This window comes from Suricata suricatta, chromosome 10 (genome assembly GCF_006229205.1).
Source record: "Suricata suricatta isolate VVHF042 chromosome 10, meerkat_22Aug2017_6uvM2_HiC, whole genome shotgun sequence".
Classification (NCBI taxonomy): domain Eukaryota; kingdom Metazoa; phylum Chordata; class Mammalia; order Carnivora; family Herpestidae; genus Suricata; species Suricata suricatta.
In genome coordinates, this window is record NC_043709.1 from 102,223,472 (window position 1) to 102,247,602 (window position 24,131).

At 42.4% G+C, this 24,131-nt stretch overlaps 2 protein-coding genes across 22 annotated transcripts in view; one reads left to right on the top strand and one right to left on the bottom strand.

The window, feature by feature from the left end:
* WNK1 (WNK lysine deficient protein kinase 1) overlaps nt 1–11,286 on the top strand; it is a 146,605-nt gene extending 135,319 nt beyond the window's left edge. For 5 of the 12 annotated variants that reach the window (XM_029954013.1, XM_029954006.1, XM_029954009.1 and 2 more), the window contains 5 exons: nt 751–1,406; nt 2,059–2,261; nt 3,915–4,109; nt 10,253–10,440; nt 10,918–11,286. In XM_029954013.1, coding sequence (XP_029809873.1) covers nt 751–1,406; nt 2,059–2,261; nt 3,915–4,109; nt 10,253–10,440; nt 10,918–11,235 — 1,560 coding nt within the window. In that variant the 3' untranslated portion in view covers nt 11,236–11,286. The other 7 variants (XM_029954003.1, XM_029954002.1, XM_029954010.1 and 4 more) reach the window with 5 other exon arrangements.
* Nucleotides 11,287–13,304: 2,018 nt separating this feature from the next.
* Nucleotides 13,305–24,131, bottom strand: part of RAD52 (RAD52 homolog, DNA repair protein) — a 34,054-nt gene continuing 23,227 nt past the window's right edge. For 7 of the 10 annotated variants that reach the window (XM_029954022.1, XM_029954020.1, XM_029954015.1 and 4 more), the window contains 5 exons: nt 17,394–17,590; nt 17,100–17,239; nt 16,474–16,557; nt 15,729–15,947; nt 13,305–15,114 (listed from right to left, as the gene is read on the bottom strand). In XM_029954022.1, the coding sequence (XP_029809882.1) occupies nt 15,053–15,114; nt 15,729–15,947; nt 16,474–16,557; nt 17,100–17,239; nt 17,394–17,590 (702 nt within the window). In that variant the 3' untranslated portion in view covers nt 13,305–15,052. The remainder of the gene's footprint in view (nt 15,115–15,728; nt 15,948–16,473; nt 16,558–17,099; nt 17,240–17,393; nt 17,591–24,131) is intronic. The other 3 variants (XM_029954019.1, XM_029954018.1, XM_029954016.1) reach the window with 3 other exon arrangements.

Below are 24,131 nucleotides of genomic sequence, written 5' to 3' on the forward strand. Positions count from 1 at the left end.
ACAAGTAATGTAACAGGAAACATTTTCTATGTTTAGGATAATTTTTAGGATTAATTTCTGAAGCAAAAATACTGAGTCAACATCAAATTGATGTTTCTTTTTATCATTTTCTTTTCCCAGGTAGTCCAACCAATGATTTATTTATTTATTTTATTTATTTTTATTTATTTATTTACTTATTTTTACTACTTTCACAACTGCTTTCCAGTTATTCTCATGGCAGCCCTGGGAGTTAGGGAGAGCAGTTGATATTTTCTTATTTGTCAACTGAGGTTCTGAGAGTTTGTCCTGGGCTGAGTTTCTAATACATGGGACAAATCAGAGCAAGGACCCGAGTCCTCCTTTTGGTCTCATTTAGTTGTGTCGATTCTTGAATCTTAGCTGGCATAACATGAACTGGCTTTAATCTTTGTAGTTTTCGTATTCACAGGCGACCTTCAAGATTCCATTCCCTGTTATTTATATTTTTGCAAAGACATAAATCTAAGTTTTGTATATGACATGAGATCTGCAGGTAAATTATTTACTTAGTAAGCTTAGCCAGCCACTGAGAATCTGTATCTAATCTGTACATCTCAGTACAAATCTTGTTCTCTATAATGGTATTCCATTTATTTTCACAGTAAAGATGGAGGGGCTTACATAAAGAGATACTGACTGGGAAATAAAGTGATTCAATTTTTTTATCATTTTAAAAATTGAATATTGGGGACTTTGTTTTTTAATCTCACTATTGTCTCTTTCCATCAGGTTTCCGTTGCAATGGATGATGTGCAAAAAGAAGGTAAAAATAAGTCAGAAGATGCAAAGTCTGTTCATTTTGAGTCCAGCACTTCAGAATCCTCAGTGCTATCAAGTAGTAGTCCAGAAAGTACCCTCGTGAAGACAGAACCTAATGGGATCCGTGGCATCTCATCAGACATGCCAGATAGTGCCCACAGAACTCCTCCCTTGGGAGCAAAATCGGAAACTGGGCAGCCTACCAAGGTAGGACGTTTCCAGGTAACAACAACAACGAACAAAGTAGGTCGTTTCTCTGTATCAAGAACTGAAGACAAGATTGCTGAGGCAAAGAAAGAGGGACCAGTGGCATCTCCTCCTTTTATGGATCTGGAACAAGCTATTCTTCCTGCTGCGATACCAAAGAAAGAAAAGCCTGAACTGTCAGAGCCTTCACATCTGAATGGCCCATCTTCTGATCTGGAGGCAGCCTTCCTGAGCAGGGATGTGGATGACGGTTCAGGTAGTCCACACTCCCCCCATCAGCTGAGCTCAAAGAGCCTGCCTATCCAGAATCTAAGTCAAAGCCTTAGTAATTCATTCAACTCCTCTTACATGAGTAGTGACAATGAGTCAGATATTGAAGATGAAGATTTAAAGTTGGAGCTGCGAAGACTACGAGAAAAGTAAGTATATTTTCTTCTGTGGAAGAATAATGGCAGAATCAGGAAGACCTAGCTCCTGGCGCCTGGTATTCTTTTCACTGCCACGTGCTCATATTCTCATTTTAAACAGAGGGTGCTATGCAAAAGCTAGTTAATCTCAATGTAATTCTCATTAGGTCTCATATTTATATTAAGGACCTATAACATTTCTACTTCTAGAACTTCTTCAGCACCTTTGTATTATTACTATATTATTTGTATTAATAGCACTTTTTATCATTATTAACCTAATTTAATCTATTTACTAGTATACCAAATGAATCCAGTAATGGACATAGATTATGTGGCAGGTTTTATAGGTCATATTTGACTCACTGGATCAGAGTAGCAAATTCAGTACTCTGTGTATAGCCTCAAAAGTCAGGAAATCTTTTCTCCTTATCACATCGTCAACCACTTACTGGTTAGGAGCTTGTGGGAATTTGGTTTGGGTAAAGGAGGCCAAACAATATGAGATGACAAACTAGAATCTCAAGGTAGTAGAAGAAATTAGGTTAAGTACACTTGGGGGAAAAGTAAATACTTCATTAGAGATTAAAGAATATGTTGTTAAATCTCATTTTAACAAAAGGGATTATAATGTTTTTGATTCATGTTTGGTTATCTTTCACAGACATCTCAAAGAGATTCAAGACCTGCAGAGTCGCCAAAAGCATGAAATTGAATCTTTGTATACCAAACTGGGCAAGGTTCCCCCTGCTGTCATTATTCCCCCAGCTGCCCCTCTTGCAGGGAGAAGAAGGCGACCCACTAAAAGTAAAGGCAGCAAATCTAGTCGCAGCAGTTCCTTGGGGAATAAAAGCCCCCAGCTTTCAGGTAAAAAGCCACTGACCAGGTCAGCCTCGGCCGTCCCGTCTTTTGTTTCTGTCTCCTGACTGTGTAACCTATTGAGCCATTTGTTGTTTCTGTTAAATTTCAGAGGAGTTTGACTTTCCCAATATTCTTGTTTCCTTGACTTTTCCACTCCTTATATTTATAGTACCTCTTTGTTGAGTCTATGGAAGCCATTGTAATGGCTTATTCCATTGTAATCCATATTACTAGCTACCTCTATTACTCAAGCCACTTCTAGTTGTTGTTGTTGTTGTTGTTGTTTTTATTTTTTCAATGTTTGTTTATTTTTGAGACCGAGAGAGACAAAGTGCGAGTGGGGAAGGGGCAGAGAGACAGGGAGACACAGAATCCAAAGCAGACTCCAGGCCCTGAGCTGTCAACACAGAGCCTGACGTGGGGCTCAAACCCACAAACCGCGCGATCATGACCTGAGCTGAAGTTGGACGCTCAACCAACTGAGCCACCCAGATGCCCCTTTTATTTGTTCTTAAGGATAAAACATTTAGCATTGCCTGGTTACTCATGTAATTCACATTTTACCAAATTCATAGGCAATTGGAAGAAAATACAGTGTTTTCTATTTAGTAAGGTTTAAGTACGTTTTTCCTTTCAGTGAATGAATTATCCATAATTGCATCTGGGGTGAATGTAAATTTCATATAGCTATTTGGATATGTTTTAGGTGGTAATTTTCTTGATTGAAGTTTTTATTTCATTTATATATTGAAATAAATAACTTGCTAGTGGTTATAATAAAAATGATTAAGTCATAATCTCTTGTAATGCACTATGGTTTGTCTATTTTAATGGTGATAGAATTCTTACCCTTGATGAAATTATGAGAATGTTAACAGATAATTAGTTGAAAAGTGAAAGGCTGAAATAAATGTATACCTCTTATTTGCTCTCCATGGCTAATGTTGGAAAGCAGTTGCAAACTTCTTAGCAGCTTTCCATTTTCTGGAAGCTTTCAGAAACCCAAACTGTTTCTCTAGCACATTAGAACCCATTGATTAGTAGAAATGTGATTTTAAAGGATATCAGCTAATTTAGATCCTGGTCCCAGTTTTGACATACTTTGTGAGTGGCCTGCTAGTCTGCCAATTAGTAGGGAACAGAGAAGTTAATCAATTTCAAGACAGTTGACTAGGGAATAGAAGCCACTTGCCACAAATAATTTTAAATATGCATATCTGCATCATTTTTGACACCACTTTTGTACTTGACCTGACACATATTTAGAAGGAAGACTAAGCAGAGACTGCCCGCCTATTTATATCCTGCTCCAACTCAGTGTTCTGTATATAATAGGGTTTTTAGAAGTAGTGATGGAATTGCAAAATGGAATTCTCTCATATCCATTGCATGTTCTACTCACCTGAGACTTGGGAACCATCTAGGTTATCTAAAGCTAAAAGTCTTTTGGTATAGTTACCCCTAGCCCTGTTGCCTTTTGATTCTCATGTCATTTCTCACTTCCCCTGCTATTAGTGAGGCCTTTGTTCTTTCATCAGTTATAGCTTTGGACCTATCACTTAAATGGGACACACTGAAGAACAAGAATATAAGAATAGTGCCTATTAAGTTCATTGGGAAAGCTGTACATGTGTCCTCACGCCACTTTGTCTATGGCAGGTAACCTGTCTGGTCACAGTGCCACTTCAGTTTTGCATCCCCAGCAGACCCTCCACCCTCCTGGCAACATCCCAGAGACTGGGCAGAATCAGTTGTTACAGCCCCTTAAGCCATCTCCCTCCAGTGACAACCTCTATTCAGCCTTCACCAGTGATGGTGCCATTTCAGTTCCAAGCCTTTCTGCTCCAGGTCAAGGTAAGCAGTCAAAGCAACCAACACCTACTAAAAACATGAAAATGGAGATACTGCCATATCCGTGACAAAAGCCTGATGAACAACCTATTAAGGTCAGTTGGAAGAGCAGCTGACCAGAACACGGCCTGTGCATTATACATTCGGATCATGAGCTGGAAGGGGAAGCTGGGTAATGATTAAATTAGATGAACTCATTGCTCCTATCAGATGAAATAGCTTTTTTCAAAGGATTACAGCAAAAAGTTGTATTGTGACTTCCATGAGGACTTAACCAGATTAATGACTCATTTGGAATTTGCAACATATGCTTTAATACTAGACTGAGATTTCCTGGACCAAAATGGAAGGAGTTGTAGCAGTTTCTGAAAGCTAATGCACTTGCCTAGCCAGTGTAGACTTTTTTAACTTGGAAGTATGGGAGGGAGTAGCCTTCTAAGATAAATAGCCCTATAATTCAATTTGTTACCTGTAATCTACTTACTAAATAGAGCTTGATTTATTAATGATCATTCGAAGCCTTCCTGTAGCAGAAAGCTGCTAGGAACGATAAACAGGAATTGGAAGAACTTAGGTGTCTGGGTGGAAAAGAATTAGAGAAGATTTAGGTAACTCACTTAGTGTTTTTGCCACAATATCACAGATAGTAAAGGCTAAATCCTCACTGGATGAGGTAAATGTGCTTGCTTGCTGGGAGCACAAACCAGCTAGCATTATTCCCCCTGGGAAATGCTTTAGCATTTTGCAAAGGGAGGGAATTGAGACCTAATATTTCCTGTCCTACCTACCTGACATCTCCCTGGAAGCTTGTTCTTCTGTGTGCCATCTTAGCGCATTTCACCACTCCAGCCTCAAGTTTCTAACATCTTGTAGTTGTGTTCTGTCTCTTCTCTCTCTGTTCTTCCCTGTTTTTCCCCTCTCACAGGCTGTGCGAAGTTTAACTGTGCATCTGAGCAGGTGACATTCAAACCTGGTGGCAGGAGGACCCGATTTCTGAGTACGCCCTGCTTGGCTCTTTGTGTGTAACACCTTTACTCCTTCCTCGTCCTTGTTTTTCTGCTGCTTGGATCTGATGTTCATGCAGTCCATTTTCATTTGTCTCTTTGTATATCATCTACTCAGTGGCTTGGCTGAACTATTACCCTCAGAAGTTTGGGTCTCTGTGTTAATTATGATAAAAGATGCAAAAATAAGAATCTTCCAAATAACTTTCTGGTAGAATGGCTTCTTCATAGATCCATGACGGAGTAGAAAAGGTGCTAATGCTGTATAGACTACAGGGTCATTTGGAATGAAGATCGAAGTCCATAGTCCTGCTCATTTCTAACTCCTTGCTCTGGCATTGGAAGTGACAGAAAGCGTCCTGACTGATGTACTTAGATCCTGGCAGCAGGAGAAAATTACACCCTATTTTTTATTCTTCTTCAAAGTAGGTTGAAATCTTTTTTTCTTCTCAGTTAAGCCTGGCCATCTCTCCATTGAAATGATGCTAGAATCTCTTCATTGGAGCCTTTCACCACCCTTACCTAACTTCTAACTCCCTAAACTCAGTAGTTCAAAAAGGGTTTCAGTGTAGTTTTTCTGATTAAGCATTTATTCTCAAGGACCAGAGCCCAGGACCTGCCAGTGAAAATGGTCTTTTCTACATGATTGCTGGGATTTCCTAGCTTTCTTAAAAGCAAGGCACAGTAGTAAATCACCCAACTTCTCCAGCCCATCTTCCCCAAATGTGAAATGAAGATGATGCCTCTCTCGTAGGGCTGTTGTACAAATAAGATAAGATCATGTGCACCAACACAGATAGCTCTTGGGAAATACACATCATATCCTTCCAATTAGCCAGCGCCTACCTGACACATAGTAGGTAGTCAGGAAATGTATATTGGAATAAAAATTTTAAAAACAAAAATAAGGCTCAAGTAGAAAATTTCATTAGAGTTTGGTTAAAGATCTTCACTGCTGAGGCCTCAAACTTCTGATGTGGTTATTGGAGTGCTTTTTAAATGCATGTGCTAAGGTCATCACTGTTTCTGAGGTTCAGAGGTCCTTGGGCCTCACTTATCACTATCCTTGACTATTGAACAAAGAAGGAGGTGGGAGGCATTATCCAGTTTGGTAATTTTCCAGACCATGTGTGATTTTCGGTTAAACCAGGCTGGACCAAGCATGTTAGCACCTTGACATTTAAATAAGCCTTTATATGTCCAGGTGGCAAGATGAAATGACATTAATAGTAGGAGACAGGTGTTTTGAAGTAGGATGTAACGTGTCAGGCCTATGCAGTACAGCCTGAAATGTCTAAGAGGGAAGAAAGAACCAAGGCTTTTTTGTGAAGAACAGTGTGAGTTATATATTTAATCAGATTAATTAAATAAATTCTCATCACAGTCTTAAAGGTAGGTGGTAGCACAGTATTGTTCAGATGAAAGTGGTTAGAAATATTAAATCTTATCACTTCCTTTTGTGTCTAAAATGAGAGGACCTAGATCCGTTGAAGGCACACAAGTATAAGCCTTGGTGAACAAATTACAAGAGGCAGATTTAAAGCAAACAGGGAAAGGAAAACAGGCACTTATCGGTGTGGGGGTCTTTCTAGTTTGGGGTGCATTATTCTGTGCTCTCAAAATAGATTATGGTTTGGAAGCACGGCTTGCTTTAATGCTCTATTTATGTTCAAAAGTTGCTTGTTTTCCACATACTTTTAAAGATTTTTCTGGAGGCGTAGGGGTTAGTATGTATGTCTAGGATTTGGAACTATGTTAGCCAATTTAAATGGACTCAAAACTGTAACAATGGTACTACCAAGTCTACTGTGGTAGAATTGTTTAATGCATTTAATGGAGTGCTTTTTAACAACCCAGCAGGAGAAACAGAAAGTGGGACAGGGTCAGTGGAAAGATTGCTTGGGTATTTGAAATCCAAGCAGTGAGACCTGGGAGATGGGCGTTCTTCCCCCGGCTGCCCCCAGAACCTTAGTGCAGAGCATGGCTCGTACATGCAGATGTCAGCCAGATGCCGCTGGCCGTTGGACAAGCACGTAAGCCCCACTGCCAGCAAGCTTTGTCCCCTAGAACTGTGCCCAGAGCAGGGGCTCCCGGGTCCCACCAACCTGTCTGTCTTTCTGCTTTCTCTTGCTGGGACTTTGTGTGCTATTTGGAGATTCTAAATATTTTACACTGATGTTTCTTTATCTTTAACACATTGCTCTCTCTTTGTGCTTCAGGGAAGATGGTGAAAAAAGTCTGTCCTTGCAACCAGCTCTGTAGTAATTATCTTTTCTTTCTGTTATTTCTGGTCCTTGATTGCAAAGCCTGTTACCCATGAGTTCTTGGAACCCTGAAGCTTCACAACACCCTCATTTCCCAACTTCCATCTGTCTAGTTCTGCACCCTTTTCTAATATACTTTTTAACATGCTTAATTGATGACCTCTGGCTACCCTTGCAGATTAAGAAATCACCTCCTAGTCAGTGCTCTCACATGATGGCCCTCTGTGAGCTGGCTTTGTGACCATTATGGATTGATAAAGACTGTGATACAGAGAGAGGTCAGGGATGCCTGGCTTTTTGGGGAGAGTCATTCAGTCAGCAGATAGGTGCCAGCCGCTGTTCTACCACTGGAAAGTCAGCACTGGTCAAAACATAGAAAAGTCCACATCCTCACATCACAGCGTCTGCTAGGTTGGTGAGGAGAAAAGCACTGCTTCGTAGAGTCTGGCTTCTTAGGCTGGTGGCGTTAACATGCACGCAGTTCAACTACCCACCCAACCGGCCACCTAGACAATCAGTCAGAAAACTCTGTATTTGGGGTACCAGGCGATAAGCTGTGACTCACAGTAGGTTATTGTTAATAGGATCTGGTGGTGAGGCATGGGGGGAGTGTATTATGGCAGGAGAAAAAAGGAGATTTGGGGTGGTAAAATATACACTGCTTCCTAAGAGCTTTGCAGCAGAACTGAGAAAGATCTAGAAGCTACTCGGGGTACTCTCTGGAAGGCAAGCAGCATTCTCAGAAATATCTGTATTACAAGCGTTTTTAACATTTCCTTCGAAATGGACTAAATACACTATCCATTCTAGCTTTTGTAATCAAGTCAGCTTTTCACAGGCGTCACTTTGGTCAGAGAGGGATGTGTCTGTTTCCTTCTTTAATGGGAAAGCCTGTTTTCAGAAGCCAGAATATGGTTAACTGTATGGCCAACCCCCTCATGGTATAAACCCCACCTTCATAATCCAGTAGTGTGTAAGACAGATTAAAATTAAAAAATGAAATTTGGTTGTAGAGGAGCCTCACGGCATCAGAGACGACTAGCATGAGACTAGAGAGGTGTGACTCGGGCATGAGCTCTTCGTGAATGAGCAGCGTTCACCTCTACTGAGCTTCTGGTGTTCGGCTTTTGACAGTTCTGCTCACTTGTGATTGTTTCTGGTTCTCATTTTGATTGTCTCACTCATCAGGCTCACCAAGCAGTTACTGTTCAAACAGGAAAATAGTCCTCATGCATGTGATATGCTTGCTTTCTGGATTCTGTCACTGTCACGACTGCCACCCTCATTGCTTGTGCTTCCCACTCTGCTTTCCCACCACCGTCTCTCTTGCTTTTCAAGGAAGGCTGTTTGTTTCCTGTGCTTTTATCCTTTTCCACTTGGGTCTCCTGTCCCCTGGGAGAACTTACTCTTCCCCCCACGTTGTATGTGCAGTAGCGATCCCCTTGTGGCTCCAGTGGGCACTAAGAAGTGAGCTGATACACACACTGCAGTAATCCATGTCTTGCCTTGGTGGTAAGCAGCATGTGACCTTCCTCACTCTGCAGCTTCACCTCAGATTTAGCCATTACCTTAACACAGACGTGCTTGTGTGTGCCATTCCCAGGGCAGTGGGTATAAACCGGAGACCAGCAATGGATTATAAAGGGCTTTTAAGTGGCAGAGTTGCTTCGGGCATGCTGCTGTGCTCTGGTGCTGCTTTGACCTGGAAGGCAGGAACATGTCTGCATTTATTTAGCCCCCAGCACTACTTGGCTATCTTAAGGCCTAGTGCCTCACAACTTACCTTAGTAGCTTTTATTTATTCTGCAGCAAATGTGAGATCTGGTAAGAAAGTGGGGGGTGAGGGAAAAGAAACAAGATTATGACTTTTCTTTCCCTCTTCCCTAAAACTTGCCTCCTCGAATAATCTTCAGTGTGCCCTCCAGCAGAGCCGAAATCAGGCAGGACACAGACTCCTTCTTCCTTTCTCATCAAACCATAGAAATAGAATTCCTTCATCACCACCTCAAAGCTTCCGCCTTCCCTTTGCGCTCCTACCTCAGCTGAATGTTCCTGTCGCTTCCACATGCGAGTGCCCGCTTTCCTGGGAAGGGGGGGAACGGTGAGGAGCCACAGACCAATTGAACCGAGTAGTTCATCTTCAGGAAAACCCTGTGTTCCTGGAGTTGAAAGATTCAGGCACACCACAGAGAACCTTCCTCATGACTAATCTTGGTTCTTAACTCATAGGCGATTGGGAGAGGTCGAAGCCTTCATTCCTCCCAAGTTTGTTTACAAATCTGTGTGTATGGGTCCAGGTGAAGAAGGTTTTTTGAACAGAGCATGCTATTTCTCTTATCGCCTCTTTCTGTTGAAGAATGGCTAAAGCCTGTGGCAGGGTATCCACGTGGTGTGGGGAGCCCACCTTTTCCTGGGCCAGGCATCTACCTTTGCTCTCCTTTAACTCCTACTTAACCCTGCCTCAGTGCTCAAGAAATCCTCTGCTTTTGCCCCGCATTCTGCGGCATTCCTGAGCCTCACTGGCCACACCACACCTCCCTCATCAGCGTGATGCTGGGAATAGAGTACTGAACCTGACTTTCTGTGCTCTGGATGCCACGGGAATGGGCAGAAAGAGGTCCCTGCCCTTTGTGCCGTCATCCTGAGTTATTTAGCCTCATCTGCAACTCCTGAAGAGAACCTGTTTTCATTACCGTCTTAGGCCAAAACATTTGGCTAAACAAGACCTTGGAACCTTCCCTTCTTGCATGGCTTCCCGCCTCATCCTCTCCCCATTCAGTGGCTTGCCATTCATCATCCTGGGAAGTTTTCCCTCTTCCTGGAGTTAAAACCCAAGCCCCTTTTAATTGTTGTATGCTGCTGCTGCTTCTAATTCTAGGGACCAGCAGCACAAATACCGTCGGGGGAACAGTGAACAGCCAAGCCGCCCAAGCTCAGCCTCCTGCCATGACGTCCAGCAGGAAGGGCACATTCACAGACGACCTGCACAAGCTGGTAGACAATTGGGCCCGAGATGCCATGAATCTTTCAGGCAGGAGAGGAAGCAAAGGACACATGAATTATGAGGCAAGTCCTCTTCCCTTTTGCCATTTTCCTAATCTGTCAAGAGTATCACTTAGCCCACATCTGAAGTCAGAGATGATGTCAGCTACGCAGGCTAGTGCTTAGCATTTCATGCCACAGTCTTCCGGAGTAGCTCATGAATTTTAACCCTTTTAGAAACAAACAAAAATCACCCAGTTACCTTTTATTTTCCTTCCCTGAATCTCTAGCTCCCTGTTTGTCAACCAAGTTTTTCCTCCCCTTTTCTTTGTATGCCTTGAACTACATATGCATATGGACATGTGCTCATGACTCAGAATAGTTACTCTACCCTTATTTGTTAAGTGTAAAAAGCCAATAATTATTATGAAAGGTTTGGTTTCGCTGTGCCCTGTAAGATTAGACCAGCCCCCGTCCTAGAATTGTATTTCAGGACCACCCATTTCACACCCATGGGTTATACCCACACCAGACTTTTACATGTAATTGTTTCATTTCCAGGGCCCTGGAATGGCAAGGAAGTTCTCTGCACCTGGTCAGCTGTGCATCTCCATGACCTCAAACCTGGGTGGCTCTGCCCCCATCTCTGCAGCATCAGCTACCTCTCTAGGTCACTTCACCAAGTCCATGTGCCCCCCACAGCAGTACGGTTTTCCAGCTCCCCCTTTTGGCACTCAGTGGAGTGGGACAGGCGGCCCAGCACCGCAGCCACTTGGCCAGTTCCAACCTGTGGGAACTGCCTCCTTACAGAATTTCAACATCAGCAATTTGCAGAAATCCATCAGCAACCCCCCAGGTTCCAACCTGCGGACCACTTAGACCTAGAGACATTAACCGAGTAGATTTGGGGGCAGGAGATGGAATGCTGAGGGGTGGGTGGGAGGGGGGAATGGGAAAGTAGCCTATATACTAACTACTAGTGCTGCATTTAACTGGTTATTTCTTGCCAGAAAGGAATGTTTTTAATACTGCTTAGAGCCCTCAGAATTGAGAATCTCCCTCCCCCTTCACCACGTATTGGAGTGGAACAAGAGGGAAAGAGCAGCTTTCTTGTGATGGGGCGTTTTCAAACTATGCTTTCCTTTCTCTCTGCACCAGTAGTGAGGGCTAGGAAAGAGAATCATTTATCAGACAGCCACAAGAGAGCTCAGTGGAAAACCAGACCCCATCTGGAGGTTCAAGTGGGTGGAGCTCTTCATTTTGGTACCCACCCCAGACCCCTTATTCCCTCAAGAATCCAAACCACAAGACAAAAAACAAATCATGGGGCTCTCTCCTACCCTGTCCCCCTCCCTTTTTTCTTTCTTGGTTTCTTCTTTTGTTTCTTTCTTTCTTTTTTGCTCTTTAGAACCCAGTGAAAAACACCAGGGGACTGAGGTTTCAACCCTTTCTTATGATAGGTCATTAGTGCTTTAAGCAAATGATATTAGCAGCTTTGACTGCAGCATTAGCAATTAGGAAAAAAAAAAAATTAAGTTCCCTGCGGACATGTAACTTTGCCATCAGTTTTGATGTGGAAACACTGTGATATATAAATGTTGTTGGACAACAGTAGTTTTAAGAGTAAAATATGAAAGGTTTAAAAAGTTGAAAAAAAGCAAGCTCTGTTCTTTACTTATTGAGACACTTTAGCTATTTCCTTTGTATTTCCATTGTAGTAGATAAATAAATGTGAATGTAAGATTGTATAAATTACTGTACTTGAATACTTCTGTTCTCCCAGTATTGCTTGCTGGATATTTTAGTGCCTTGGACTTCTACTGCTTCTGCCATTAGCACCAACTTCTCATCAGACCCCAGATCAGCAGAGGGCGTATGGAAGGGTAATAGGTCCATGTGACCCCAGCAGAGGATTATGCCAAAGGGAAACTGAAAGAGTATTTTTTTTTTCTTTCAAGTCATTCAATTTTGTCTAGAGCAGGTGTAAGATGAGCAGGGTGAGAAGTTAAGTTGACATCAGTGGTTGAAAGCAGAAAGTTCTGTTTCAGGAACAGCGAGGAGGGGTGTCGTAACAAAATTGGGCAGTTCTTAAAAGGTTAAGGGTGGTGTGTGATAAATGAAAGAAAAAGAAAGCCTAAGAATGGGAGAACAGACTCGCTACGAAGATCTGTGACGCCTGGTCCCCGGGTGCGGGGAGCCTCGCTTGGACCAGGCTGCAGCAGACGTGGAAATGGCGGACTATAAAGGGAGTGGGGGCTAGATTTTAAGTTGGGAACTCTGATAGTGAAAATTCACAGTTGGAGAAAGTTGCTCTAAGAAAAACTGTATGGATCGCTTTCCTCTTGTTGCAAATGTCTCCTGCATTTCCCGGCTTGGGGTACCGTGTTGTGTGGAAAGTGGACCCACATCTGAATTAAGCATTGTAAGAAAGAGTGCTTATTCCTACTCATTGCCTATGTGATGTCCAAATGGTTGCAGGATCATAAGTCTGTTGTGTCACCTCTTTTTCTAGAATTGTAACTGATATTCTCACATTTTCATATAAACAAATACTCCTCTTAATAACTGCAACCAATCAGTATTATTTAGTGCTATGCCTAGTTGTAATGGGCAGTTCTGTTATTTCCCAAGCTTTCAGGAAATACTCCTAATTGTCTATGTTTGGGATCTCTGGTATCTCTGAAGATGGGGAAAGAAGCTCGGACTCTTAACTTAGGGGATGCTGCTTCTCTTCACTCAAGTTGGGAGATTAACATATTTCCGATCTCTGACTCACCTCAACTGGCACATCCCAGGAATCCCCACAATAGGAAGGGCCTGGCTGTCCTGTCCTGTCGCTCCTTCATGGGTCCTGTTTTCTTTATTCAGTTAGCCTAGATCCCAAAGACGCAAGTGAGAGCCGAAGGTTTAGGAAAGGAGAAATTAAAAGAACGGGTTCCAAGCCGCACTTCAGGGCTGTTTACTTGTTTATTCTCTGCTTAAGATTCTTATGGAGACGGTAAGACTAAGACTAGAACAAAGAAGGTGCCAAGTACATGAGAAACAGACCACCTAAGATGAATGAAACTGTACTTTCTCCCAGAGGAACGAGGGAACCATGTGCAGCACGTTATTTTTTGTTATTTTTGGTTTAATTTTGAGATCTCTTACCAAATTTTTGTGTGTAAAATCTTACACACAAAAAGCAAGAACTGGTTTTAATTACTGTTGATTTTTCTTCCCTCCTGTGGATGAAGTAACTGAAGCCTAGAGGAATGAACTAGCGCTACTGAACTGTTTAAATTATTTTTGTGTTAATAGTACACTTTGAGTATCTTTTTCCACATTACAAAAATCTTCCTGAATTATAAATGTTTTCCTTACATTATTTAACAATGTACACTGTTTAAAAAAACAAATAAACTAAATTCAACCTTGGGGGTTTCTCAGCAGCCGTTAATTGTACATTTTGCACTAACTCTGGGTGTTGCGCTTCTTGTAAGATTGCGCTTTGTGCTTCAGTTTGTTACCTTTGTAGACTTATTTAATGAAACCATTAAAATAAACCAAACTTGCTTTTGTTGAGCTGTGGGGCTTCATTTCCAGCAAATCCCTTTTTCGTCATCTCATTAGCTCACTTGTGAGTTGCGTACACTCGATATAACTGGATTCCTAACTCCAGGACCTCGTTAGCAGTCCTGAACTAAACTAAGATTATGCTTCAGAAAAGGAGGAGTTTTTTTCTGACGAAAATGGTAAGGGTGTCAAAATCAAAAGATGAACATATGACCAAATCCATATAATGAGGTAATAAGGTCACGAGGAAAATCAGGGTAGAAGCTACATCTTCATCTTTGGCTGTGTGATCCAAAACTTCATAAGAGCCACAACATGAAGATCAGATAAAAGGTACAGCCCAAGGTACTTTTTTACTAAAAAAGTAAACTTACAAACTCATCATTTGGGGGGAAGAATTATGAAACCTCTGAAACTATACGATAAAAAACATTTATGTGAAGGTGGCTTATATCTCACAGCTAAAATGCAAAAATACAAACACCTACTTACATTTTTTGTTACAAAGTGAAGAATTTATTTTGCTTTCGTAAAATGCCTTTTCTTTGGTCCTAGATCATTCCCTTGGTAAGGGGAGAAAAACGCAGGATAGTGATGTCATAAACCTATAAACGAGAGATTATTGTAGATGAGATGGCGGCTGGATGGCTGCAAAGTAGCGAAACCCCACTCTAGCCTTTGTTCTTAGCAGGATGCGCAGTGTGGTGTGGACAACACGGAGCCCTCAGGTTGAAAGAAGACCCTGACTGACTTCGTGTAGGCAGCAGTAAGTCCGTGCTTTGTAGGATGGCTTATGTTGCCTGAAGGCAGGTAGCCACTGAGGATCCGAAAATGTCTGTCCTGATTAACGCAAGAGCTCAGGAGTAGCAGTGAAGAGCCTCAAGAGCCAAAGAGAAGGCAGTTAATCTTCGCGTCGCCCCACTGCAGTGTGTGACAAGCTTTTTAAAGTGCTGCGTTACTTTCTGGCTGCTCCGCTGTCCCTGCAGTACGTCCCAACACTCAGGTAAAGTTCAAGTTGAAGCAAGGTAAATCCTTGGAAATAAAGCTCATTCCCTAGGAATGACGAAGAATTTTATGGCCAAAAAGCAGTTTCTCAAAGTCCCTTTTGAGACAAAGTCCAATAATAGGACCTGAACCTCAGTTAAGATGGATCCAATTTCCTTTTCTTCAAGTCTTGGTTCTTCTCATAGAAATCACAGTTTCCTATGGAAGAGAAAAATCATTTAAATATGAATGCCATGATTTTAAAATAAGAAAGAAACTGACAGCTAAAATTTAAAAGGCCAGTGGGGGCGTCTGGGTGGCTCAGTTCAACTATGGCTCAGGTCATGATCTCATGCTTTGTGAGTTCGGGCTCGCTGCTGTCTGTACAGAGCCTGCCTCAGATCCTGTCCCCGCCACGCCCCCTGCCCCCCCTTCACATGTGCACGTATTCCCTCCTCCTCTCCCCCTTTCTCTCTCTCAGAAATAAACATTAAACCTAAAAGACGAAGAATAAAACTTGTTATGAGGGTAAATCTCTTATCTGTAGATGGAGCTGTAACACCAGGCATGAGGGGCCTCCTCTAACAGGTAGAGCTCCCAGTCAGTCACGCTCAGGCTTCCCACTACTATCAAGGGTTCTAAGTGGTTACATCTCAAGTCAGGACCCCAGAGGAAAAGCTCTGGCTCATAAACCAGTTTTCTTTTGTTTTCTTACACTGCTATTCCTCTGGCATGATGAACTTCTTAAAATGGACTGTCATTCTTTTCTTTAAAATGCATGGAACTAACCCAAGTTCTCCCTTCAATTTTTGTTGCTAAAATTTTCTTGCTACCTGTTGTTATATCTTGGTTACTGTTGTGAGTCTGGAGGTGCCAGGGTCCAGATTTTGCTTGTGGATCTTGGTGGCAGAAGTCCTGTGGGGTCCTGTCCCACGTCACCATCTGGGTCTTCAGGACTGGTGTGACAGAGGTCTGGAGTGGTTCTGGCCTCGACAAGGGCTTCACATCACTGTCCCCTGCATCTGGGCCCATATCCCACATGGCAAGACTGTCTGCAAAGAGAGATCGTGGGAAAATGCGTTCTCACAAAGCACTAGGAAAAACCTAAGAATTCCATGTCGTGAGTGGACAGGACAGCTTTTGCAGTTTCTCCCCTGCCCCTAAAAGTAACCAGAGTTTCTCTTAGGACAATAGAGGAGCCGAGTATGTGCCGTCAGAACTGCCGTCAGTCCATTACGGGTCCTCTCTTTATTTAAAACTTTGGGATTTTTAGGTCTCTCTTAAAATGTATTAGTGACTACCAAAAGTGCATTTATAGGTTTCGTTTAGTAAGTACCTAAATTGGCGTGCCTGGTGGCTTGGTAGGTACGTGTCAAACTTTGGCTCGGGCCATGATCTCATAGTTTGTGGGTTCAAGCCCCGCATCGAGCTGACAGCTCAGAGCCTGGAACCTGCTTCAGATTCTGTCTTCCTCTCTCTGCCCCTCCCTTGCTCACACTCCATGTCTCTCTCCCAAAAATAAATAAAGGTTAAAAAAAAAGGATAAATACTTAACTCATTCCTTCAGCTCCTACTGACCTGTGAGGAAGTCTTTCTCCGTGAGTGGTTCAGAAACAGCAGTCACGGGGGTGCTGTGCTTCACGGGATGTGCTGGCGGTGCTGCTGCAGTTCACGTGAGAGAGAAGACAGATCAGAGAAGGACTCAGTCATTGGAGGGAGCGCCTCAGAACTGCAAAGCTGCCTAGGGCTATGCTGGTTCACGCACAGCCAGTAGATCCAGGATTCCTGGTCCCATCCCTCCATACATGCGGATCTACAAGAGGCTAAAAACGCTATTCTCACTCAACTGGGGAGAAAGCGAGGTTCACTTCTCCTTAAGCAACTATCCAGTTGGTCTGGGATACGCTCTTCGTTTATTTTACTCTCTGGGAAAGACAATTACCTTCAAACAATTTTGCCTTAGGTTCACAGACAACTCAAAAAAGCTTCCTAATACAAAGGATTAGTAACTGAAAGAGAAAGAAAAGTTATATACCCTAAAATTTCTAGTTTAAATTATGTCAAGTCCCCTTTCCGTCCCTGAAAAAAGATGGGGGTGTCTTTTGAAACGGGGAAATGCGTGGCAGGATTTCATGATCTTAACTGCTTAGACTCCTCTCTCAGGACCCTTCCCCAGGGCCTCGGCTCCCACCCTCCTCACCCACCCGGATTCTTCTTGTCCACTGACGGGGCAGAGAGGTGACCTTGCTGTCTCTCCATTTGCTCCCGGAACTGCTGCTGCAGCTGTTTCTGCCGGAGCTTCCGCTGGTACGTGGCATCGCTCTCCACTGCCGAGGCCAGACTTCTGCATCAGAAGAGCAACAGGGCCGGGCTGAGTTAACGAAGTAAACGATACCCTGTTCCTGAGGGAGGACCCAGACCGCTCCGCTAGCTCAGGGGGTGAAAATGGAGGTCACGGAGACTGTGAGGAGGAGAGAGAGGGAACTGAGGCCTCGTACCGGGAGCTGCAGGCCTTGTCTTCCTGGATCACAACGTGGGGATCATCTGAGCGGCTTGGTTTGCAAGGGGAGGTCACCTCCTGTGGTTTGGGGCGTCCCAGAGTCCTGTTCTGCCGGCAGCTGCTGTATCTTGCTTCTTCCACAGATGGTTCAAAATCTTGTCTCTTGGCTTTAGTTAAATCCACTTCAATAGGCAACTAATAAGGGAAGAAAGGAGGAAAATAACCTTTTCCAACTGCACTTTCCCTCCCTTTTCCTTGCCTTCAAGGTCTAGATTCCTGGAAATGGTAGCTGACAATCCTCCATCCATCGCGCCCTCTGCGTCCTGAGAAGCTGAGACAAAGGGTCCACGCTTCGGTCCACACTCAACTAGTGTTTATAACTGGAGCGGAGAAGTAAAACAACTTCATTTTCTACTTTGTACCGTTCTGTGTTAATTACATTTTAGTAAAAAGGATTCTTACTTTATGATTCAAGGCAAATGTTCTATAAACCCTAGCTTGAATCTTTCGTGGGCAGCTGGCTCTGTGTGCTGCTGTCTACTTTTTATCCCTTTTTCTTAGAAGCCACACACACTCTTTGTGGAGGCCTGTACTTTATGTGGCCTTTCCTCCCAGACCCCCCCGAGTACAGCACTCCTCACTGAGAAGCCTCAGGTTGCTGCGGCACAACTAAGATCCTTCAAATGACAGCGGGAAGAAAACTTGCAAAGCACTGACGTCTCCCAATTTAGGGCTCTTCCTGCATCTCCCCGAATGTGAGAAACTGTACTTGGCAGCATTTGGCAAAATGTTCTACTCCCAGGCCCTGAGCACTATAGAAACCCAGAGCTTTTCACTTGGGAGAACTGTCTCGATTCAGATCAATGCTAATTTCAATAAAGATAACCTGAGGGGAGCCTGGGTGGCTCAGGTCATGACCTCATGTCGTGAAATTGAGCCCTGTGTCTGGCAATATGCTGACTGTGGAGCCTGCTTAGGGTCTTTTCTCTCTCTCAAAAAAGAAATAAAATGTTTAATAAATAACCTGAAAACAAACATTATATTATGAAATTTCTTATCTACATTGGAAAGTAAATGAATAGGTTGAAAATAAATGAGCTTTGGGGCACATGGCTGCCTTGGTAGGTAGAGTGTGCAACTCTGGATCTTGGGGTCATGAGTTTGAGCCCGACACTGGGGTAGAGATTACTTAAAAATAATTTTTTAAAGTAGAGTAATCTCTACTGGCTGTATTACTTAAAAATAAAATTTTTAAGATAAAAAATAAAGTGGCTTATGCTATACACATGAATACTGAGGACATTATGCTAAGTGAAATAGGCCAGTCACAAAAAGGCAAATATGTAGGATTCCATGTACAAGAGGTACATGCTTAGTCAAAAAGACAAGGCAGAAAGTAGAATGGCAGCTGCCAGGGGCTACAGGAGGAAGGAAGCCGTGAGCTATTGTTACACTATCAGCTTGGTAAGAAGAGAGTTCTAGAAATGGACAGTGGTGACAGCTGTACAACATAAGAAAGGTATTTAACACAACTAACTACACTTAAAATGGTTTAAGATAATAAGTTTTGTTATGTATATTTTACTACAAAAAAAATGAACTTTGAAAAAGACCCACAGGGGCACCTGGGTGGCTCAGTCGGTTAAGTGGCCGACTTCAGCTCAGGTCATGATCTCATGGTTTGTGGGTTCGAGCCCCGTGTCAGGCTCTGTGCTGATAGCTCAGAGCCTGGAGCCTGCTTCTGGTTCTGTGTCTCCCTCTCTCTCTGACCCTCCCCTGCTCACGCTGTCTCTCTCTGTCTCAAAAATAAATAAATAAAAATTAAAAAAAGAAAAAGACCCACAATGCTAAGTGCTGCGAGAGACATGAAATAGCTGAAACTATAAACCACGGTGCAGGAGTGTGGGTTAGTACAATCACTGAACACTGGAAAGATCTAAAATGAAGCACGTGCCTGTTCTCTGACCCAACCCAATAATCCCCAAGATAAATGGGTGTGTATGTACACCAAAAGACGTGCAAGAATGCTAACAGCAGCCCTATTCAAAACAGACAAACACTGGGGCGCCTGGGTGGCTCCACTGGGTGGGCATCTGACTTTGGCTTAGGTCATGATCTAGCATTTCATTTCATTCATCTCGAATCCTGCGTCGGGCTCTGCTCACAGCTCAGAGCCTGGAGCCTGCTTAGGATTCTGTGTCTCCCTCTCTGCCCCTCCCACACTCACGGTCTCTCCCTCTCTCAAAAATAAACGTTTAAAAAAAAAACTACCCAAAACTCCAATGTCTGGTGAAGACAGAATGGGAAAATGAGCTGTGCTACACTCACACAGTAGGGAAGTATCCAGCGATGAAAATGCCACATGACAAAATGAATCTCACAAACCTGTCAATTGAAAGCCAGACACAACAGTTCATACTGTTTGATTCCTGAAAGTGCAAAAAGTCCAAACTAACCTCCCTTGTTAAAAGAAGTTTTCCTTGGTAGTGAGGAGAAGGGGAGGGCTTTGCAGTCACTGCAAGGAACACTACTGAGGCTTCCGGAACACTGATCATGTTTTGTCTTGATTTCAGATGCTGGTTCTGTGGTTATGCTCCTCAAGCTGACATGTGTGTACTTTTCTACATGTTTATATGTACATGTTAACACTTCAATGAATTTTTATAAAGCACAAACTATACAACTTCATTTATGTAAAGTGGGGAAACAAGAAAAAACCTACAAGACTGGGGCGCCTAACTGGCTTCGTTGTTTGAGCACCCAGTTCTTGATCTCGGGGTTGTGACTTTGAGCCCCACACTGGGTGTATGTTGCAGAAAGAAAAGAAGAAAATAAAGAAAAAAAAGGAAATCTATGAGACTAACAATAGAGAATTCTAGACAGTAGTTACTTTTCAAAAGGAAGTCAAGGTAGGGAATGGGAGGGGGGAAATGGGGCTCTGGGGTGCTGGTAATGTTGTTATTTTCTTATCTGGGAGATAAATAGCAGTGTTCACAACTAAATATTCATCAGGCTGTAAATGATGCAGTTTTTTGCGTATAATTTGCACTTTATTTTAAAAATTCATTAAAAAACTAAGAGTAAAAAAGAGGATGGCAGTAGAATGGTAGACTCAGAAACTCCATGGCCCCTTCCCCTAGATTCTAGAGACACTGAGTTACCAAGATACAAACTAGAATACCCTTGTGAGGACCCCAGGGAGCAGCTAAGAAGAGACAGGACTCAAGCCAGCATCAAACCAAGACAAGATTCCAGCGAAAGGGTAGGAAAATGCATTTTGCGTGACCACTTGGTGCCCCTTCCCAGCAGAGAACAGCAAAACCAGGAGGAAACCTCACACTGAGCTCTTCCCCTGGGATAGAAACAAAGGAGTAGATTGTGCATCCAACGTTGTGGCTTGTCTGGAGCTGCCCACGGCACTGCTTTCTGTCTCACCTGACCCAGCACAATGATGGGACCAGCAACAGAGTTTGAAAGCCACTAAAAACAGAGATGAGCACCAGAACACGTCGGAGCCACAGTTACGCAGTCAGATGCCGAGAGGAGAAGGAGATCACAAAAGGGTTGAGAGGTCCTAGAACACCTAGCTGGGCTCACTGGTAAAGTTCGTCCCCTGCACAAAACCAGAACATAAAGATTGGGACAGGTGGTGGTTTTCTTAAATGCCACATCTCAACAAAAGATCAAAGGCATTTAAAGAAACAGAAATGTGGCCCAAACAAAGTAACAAAATAAAACTCCAAAAACAGACCCTTAAAAAATGCAATCTATGAACTGCTTGACAAATAATTTAAAATAACTATATAAAAGCTCAGTCAGCTTAAAGAGAACACAGACAGCTAAATAAAATCAGGAAAATGATGCATGGGATGAAATGAGAATATCAAGAAAAACTATTAAATAGTAGTTAACAAGTTCCAGAGCTGAAAAATATAATAACAGCTGAAAAATTCACTACAGGCGGCATACAGCAAACTTCATCTGACAGAGGACACAATCAGCCAACATGAAGACAGGTCATTTGAAATCATCTCCTCAGAGAAGCAAACAGAAGGAAGAATGAAGAAATATGACCAAGCTTAAGGGGCCTAGAGGATACTTGTCCCACTATATATTACAAGAGTCTCAGACGAAGAGAAAGAGAAAGGGGCAGAGAGATTATCTGCAGAAATAATGGGGCCCAAAAATTCCAAAATCTGAGGAAAGAGAAGATGTATAAATTCAAGAAGCCCAAAACAGTAAACCCAAAGAGGCTCACACCAAAACACATTATAATCAAACTGCCAAAAGTCAAAGACAACACACTAATTACAAACTACCAGAAAGAGAAATGAAGAAAACAAACCCATTTACACCTGCATCAGTAAGAATAAAATACTTAGTAACAAATGAACCAAGGAGGTAAGGCACACTGAAAACTATAAGGCACTAATGAAGGAAACTGAAGAACAAATGGAAAAGTATTCCACTAAGGATTGGAAGAATCAGTATTGTTAAAATGCCCAAATGACCCAAAACAATCTATACATTCAATGCAATCCCTGTCAAATTTCCAACGGCATTTTCCACAGAATTAGAACAAACAATCCTAACATTATGGAACCAAAAAAGACCTCAAATAGCCAAAGCAATCTTGAGAACAAAGTTGGAGGCATCGTGCTAAATGATTTCAAACTGTATTACAAAGCTATAGTAACCAAAACAGTATGGTATTTGCATAAAGACACATAAATCAATGGAAAAGAAAGGAAGGCTCAGAAAAAAAACCCATGTTCATATGATCAGTAAATTTATGACAAAGATGCCAAGAAGGTACAGTGTAGAAAGAACAGTCTCTTCAATAAATGGTGTTGGAAAAATGGACAGCACATGCAAAGAATGAAACCAGACCGCTGACACAATACACAAATATACTCAAAGTACAGACGTGAGTGTAAGACCTGAAACCCTAAAACGCCTAGAAGAAAATACAGGTGATAAGCTCCTTAACTCTGGTTTTGATTATGACTTTTCGAATGTGACACCAAAGCTAAGTCAACAAAAGCAAAAATAAACAGGTGGGACTACATCAAACTAAAATGCTTCTGTACAGCAACAGAAACTGTCAACATGAAAAAGTAACCTACTGCGTGGGTGAAAATATTTGCAAATGATATAACCGATAAGGAGTTAATATCCAAAATATGTAAAGAACTCAATAGCAAAAAAATAATCCAATTAAAAAATGGGCACAAGATCTTAATAGACACACAGATGGTCAACAGACACATGGAAAGATCCTCAACATCACTCATCATCAGGAAAATGCACATCAAAAGCACCTCAAACCTGTCCGAGTGGCTATTATCAAAAAAATAATAAGCGTTGGCGAGGATGAGGAGAAAGGCGAACGCTTGTGCACCGCTGGTGGGCATGCAGACTGGTACGGCCGCTGTGGAAAACAACATGGAGGTTCCTCAAAAAACTAAAACTAGAACTATCATGTGATTCACCAAGTCCACTTCTGGATATGTAACCAAAGAAAACAAAAACACTAACTCAAAAAGATATCTGCACCCCGTGTTCACTGCAGCATTACTTATAATAGCCAAAGTAATGGAAATAACCTGTGTCCATCCACATGCAACGGAATATTACTCAGCCTTAAAGGAAATCTTGCTATTTGCCACAACATGGATGCCTTATGCTAAGTGGAATAAGTCAGACAGAGAAAGACAAACAGTGTCTCTCACTTATATGTGGACTCTGTAAGGAAAAAACAAAAGAGCTCATAGGTACAGAAAACAGATGGGTTGTTGCCAAGGAGGCAGCAGATAATAGGCAAAATGGGTAAAGGGAGTCACAAAGTACAAACCTCCAGTTATAAAATACGTCATGGGCATGTAATGTACAGCACAGTGACAATAGCTAATAATATTGTATTATATATCTGAAAGTTGCTAAAAGGATAAATCTTAAAAGTTATCATAAAAAATGGGCAACTAGATATGGTGATAGATGTTAACGATTTATTATGGTGACCACTTTATAACATACACAAATAGCAAATCATTATATTGTACACCTGAAACTAAAATAATGATTACTGTATCCACCAAAACTATCCTTCGAAAATGCAGAAATTAAGATTTTCTCAGAGGGGTACCTTGGTTGCTCAGTCAGTTGAGCATCTGACTTCGGCTCAGGCCATGACCTCACAGTTCTTGAGTTTGAGCCCTGCAGTGGGCTCACTGCTGCCAGCGCAGAGCCTGCTTCAGGTCCTCTGTCCCCCTCTCTCTGCCCCTCCCCCACTCGTGCTCTCTCTTGCTCACTCTCTCTCTCTCTCCCAAAAATAAACAAACATTTAAAAAAAGAAGACTTCCTCACAAAAACAAAAGCAGAAGGGGGCTCAGTTGGTTAAGTGTCCAACTCTTGATTTCAGCTCAGTCGTGATCTCACAGTCATGACATGGAGCCCGGTGTCGGGCTCCACACTGGACATGAAGCCTGTTTAAGATTCTCTCTCCCTCTCCCTCTGGCCCTCCCCCACTCACATGTGCATGTGCTCTCTTGCTCTATCTCAAAAAAAAAGGAGATGGAGTTCATTCCCACAAAACGTGCTCCACAAGAAACGCTAAAGGGAGTTCTTCAAATTGAAATAAAAGGATGTTAGACACCAACACAAAACTATGTGAAAATAATTCTCCTGTAAAGGTAAAAACATGGCCCATATTAGACCACTCAATGGGGAAAAGTTA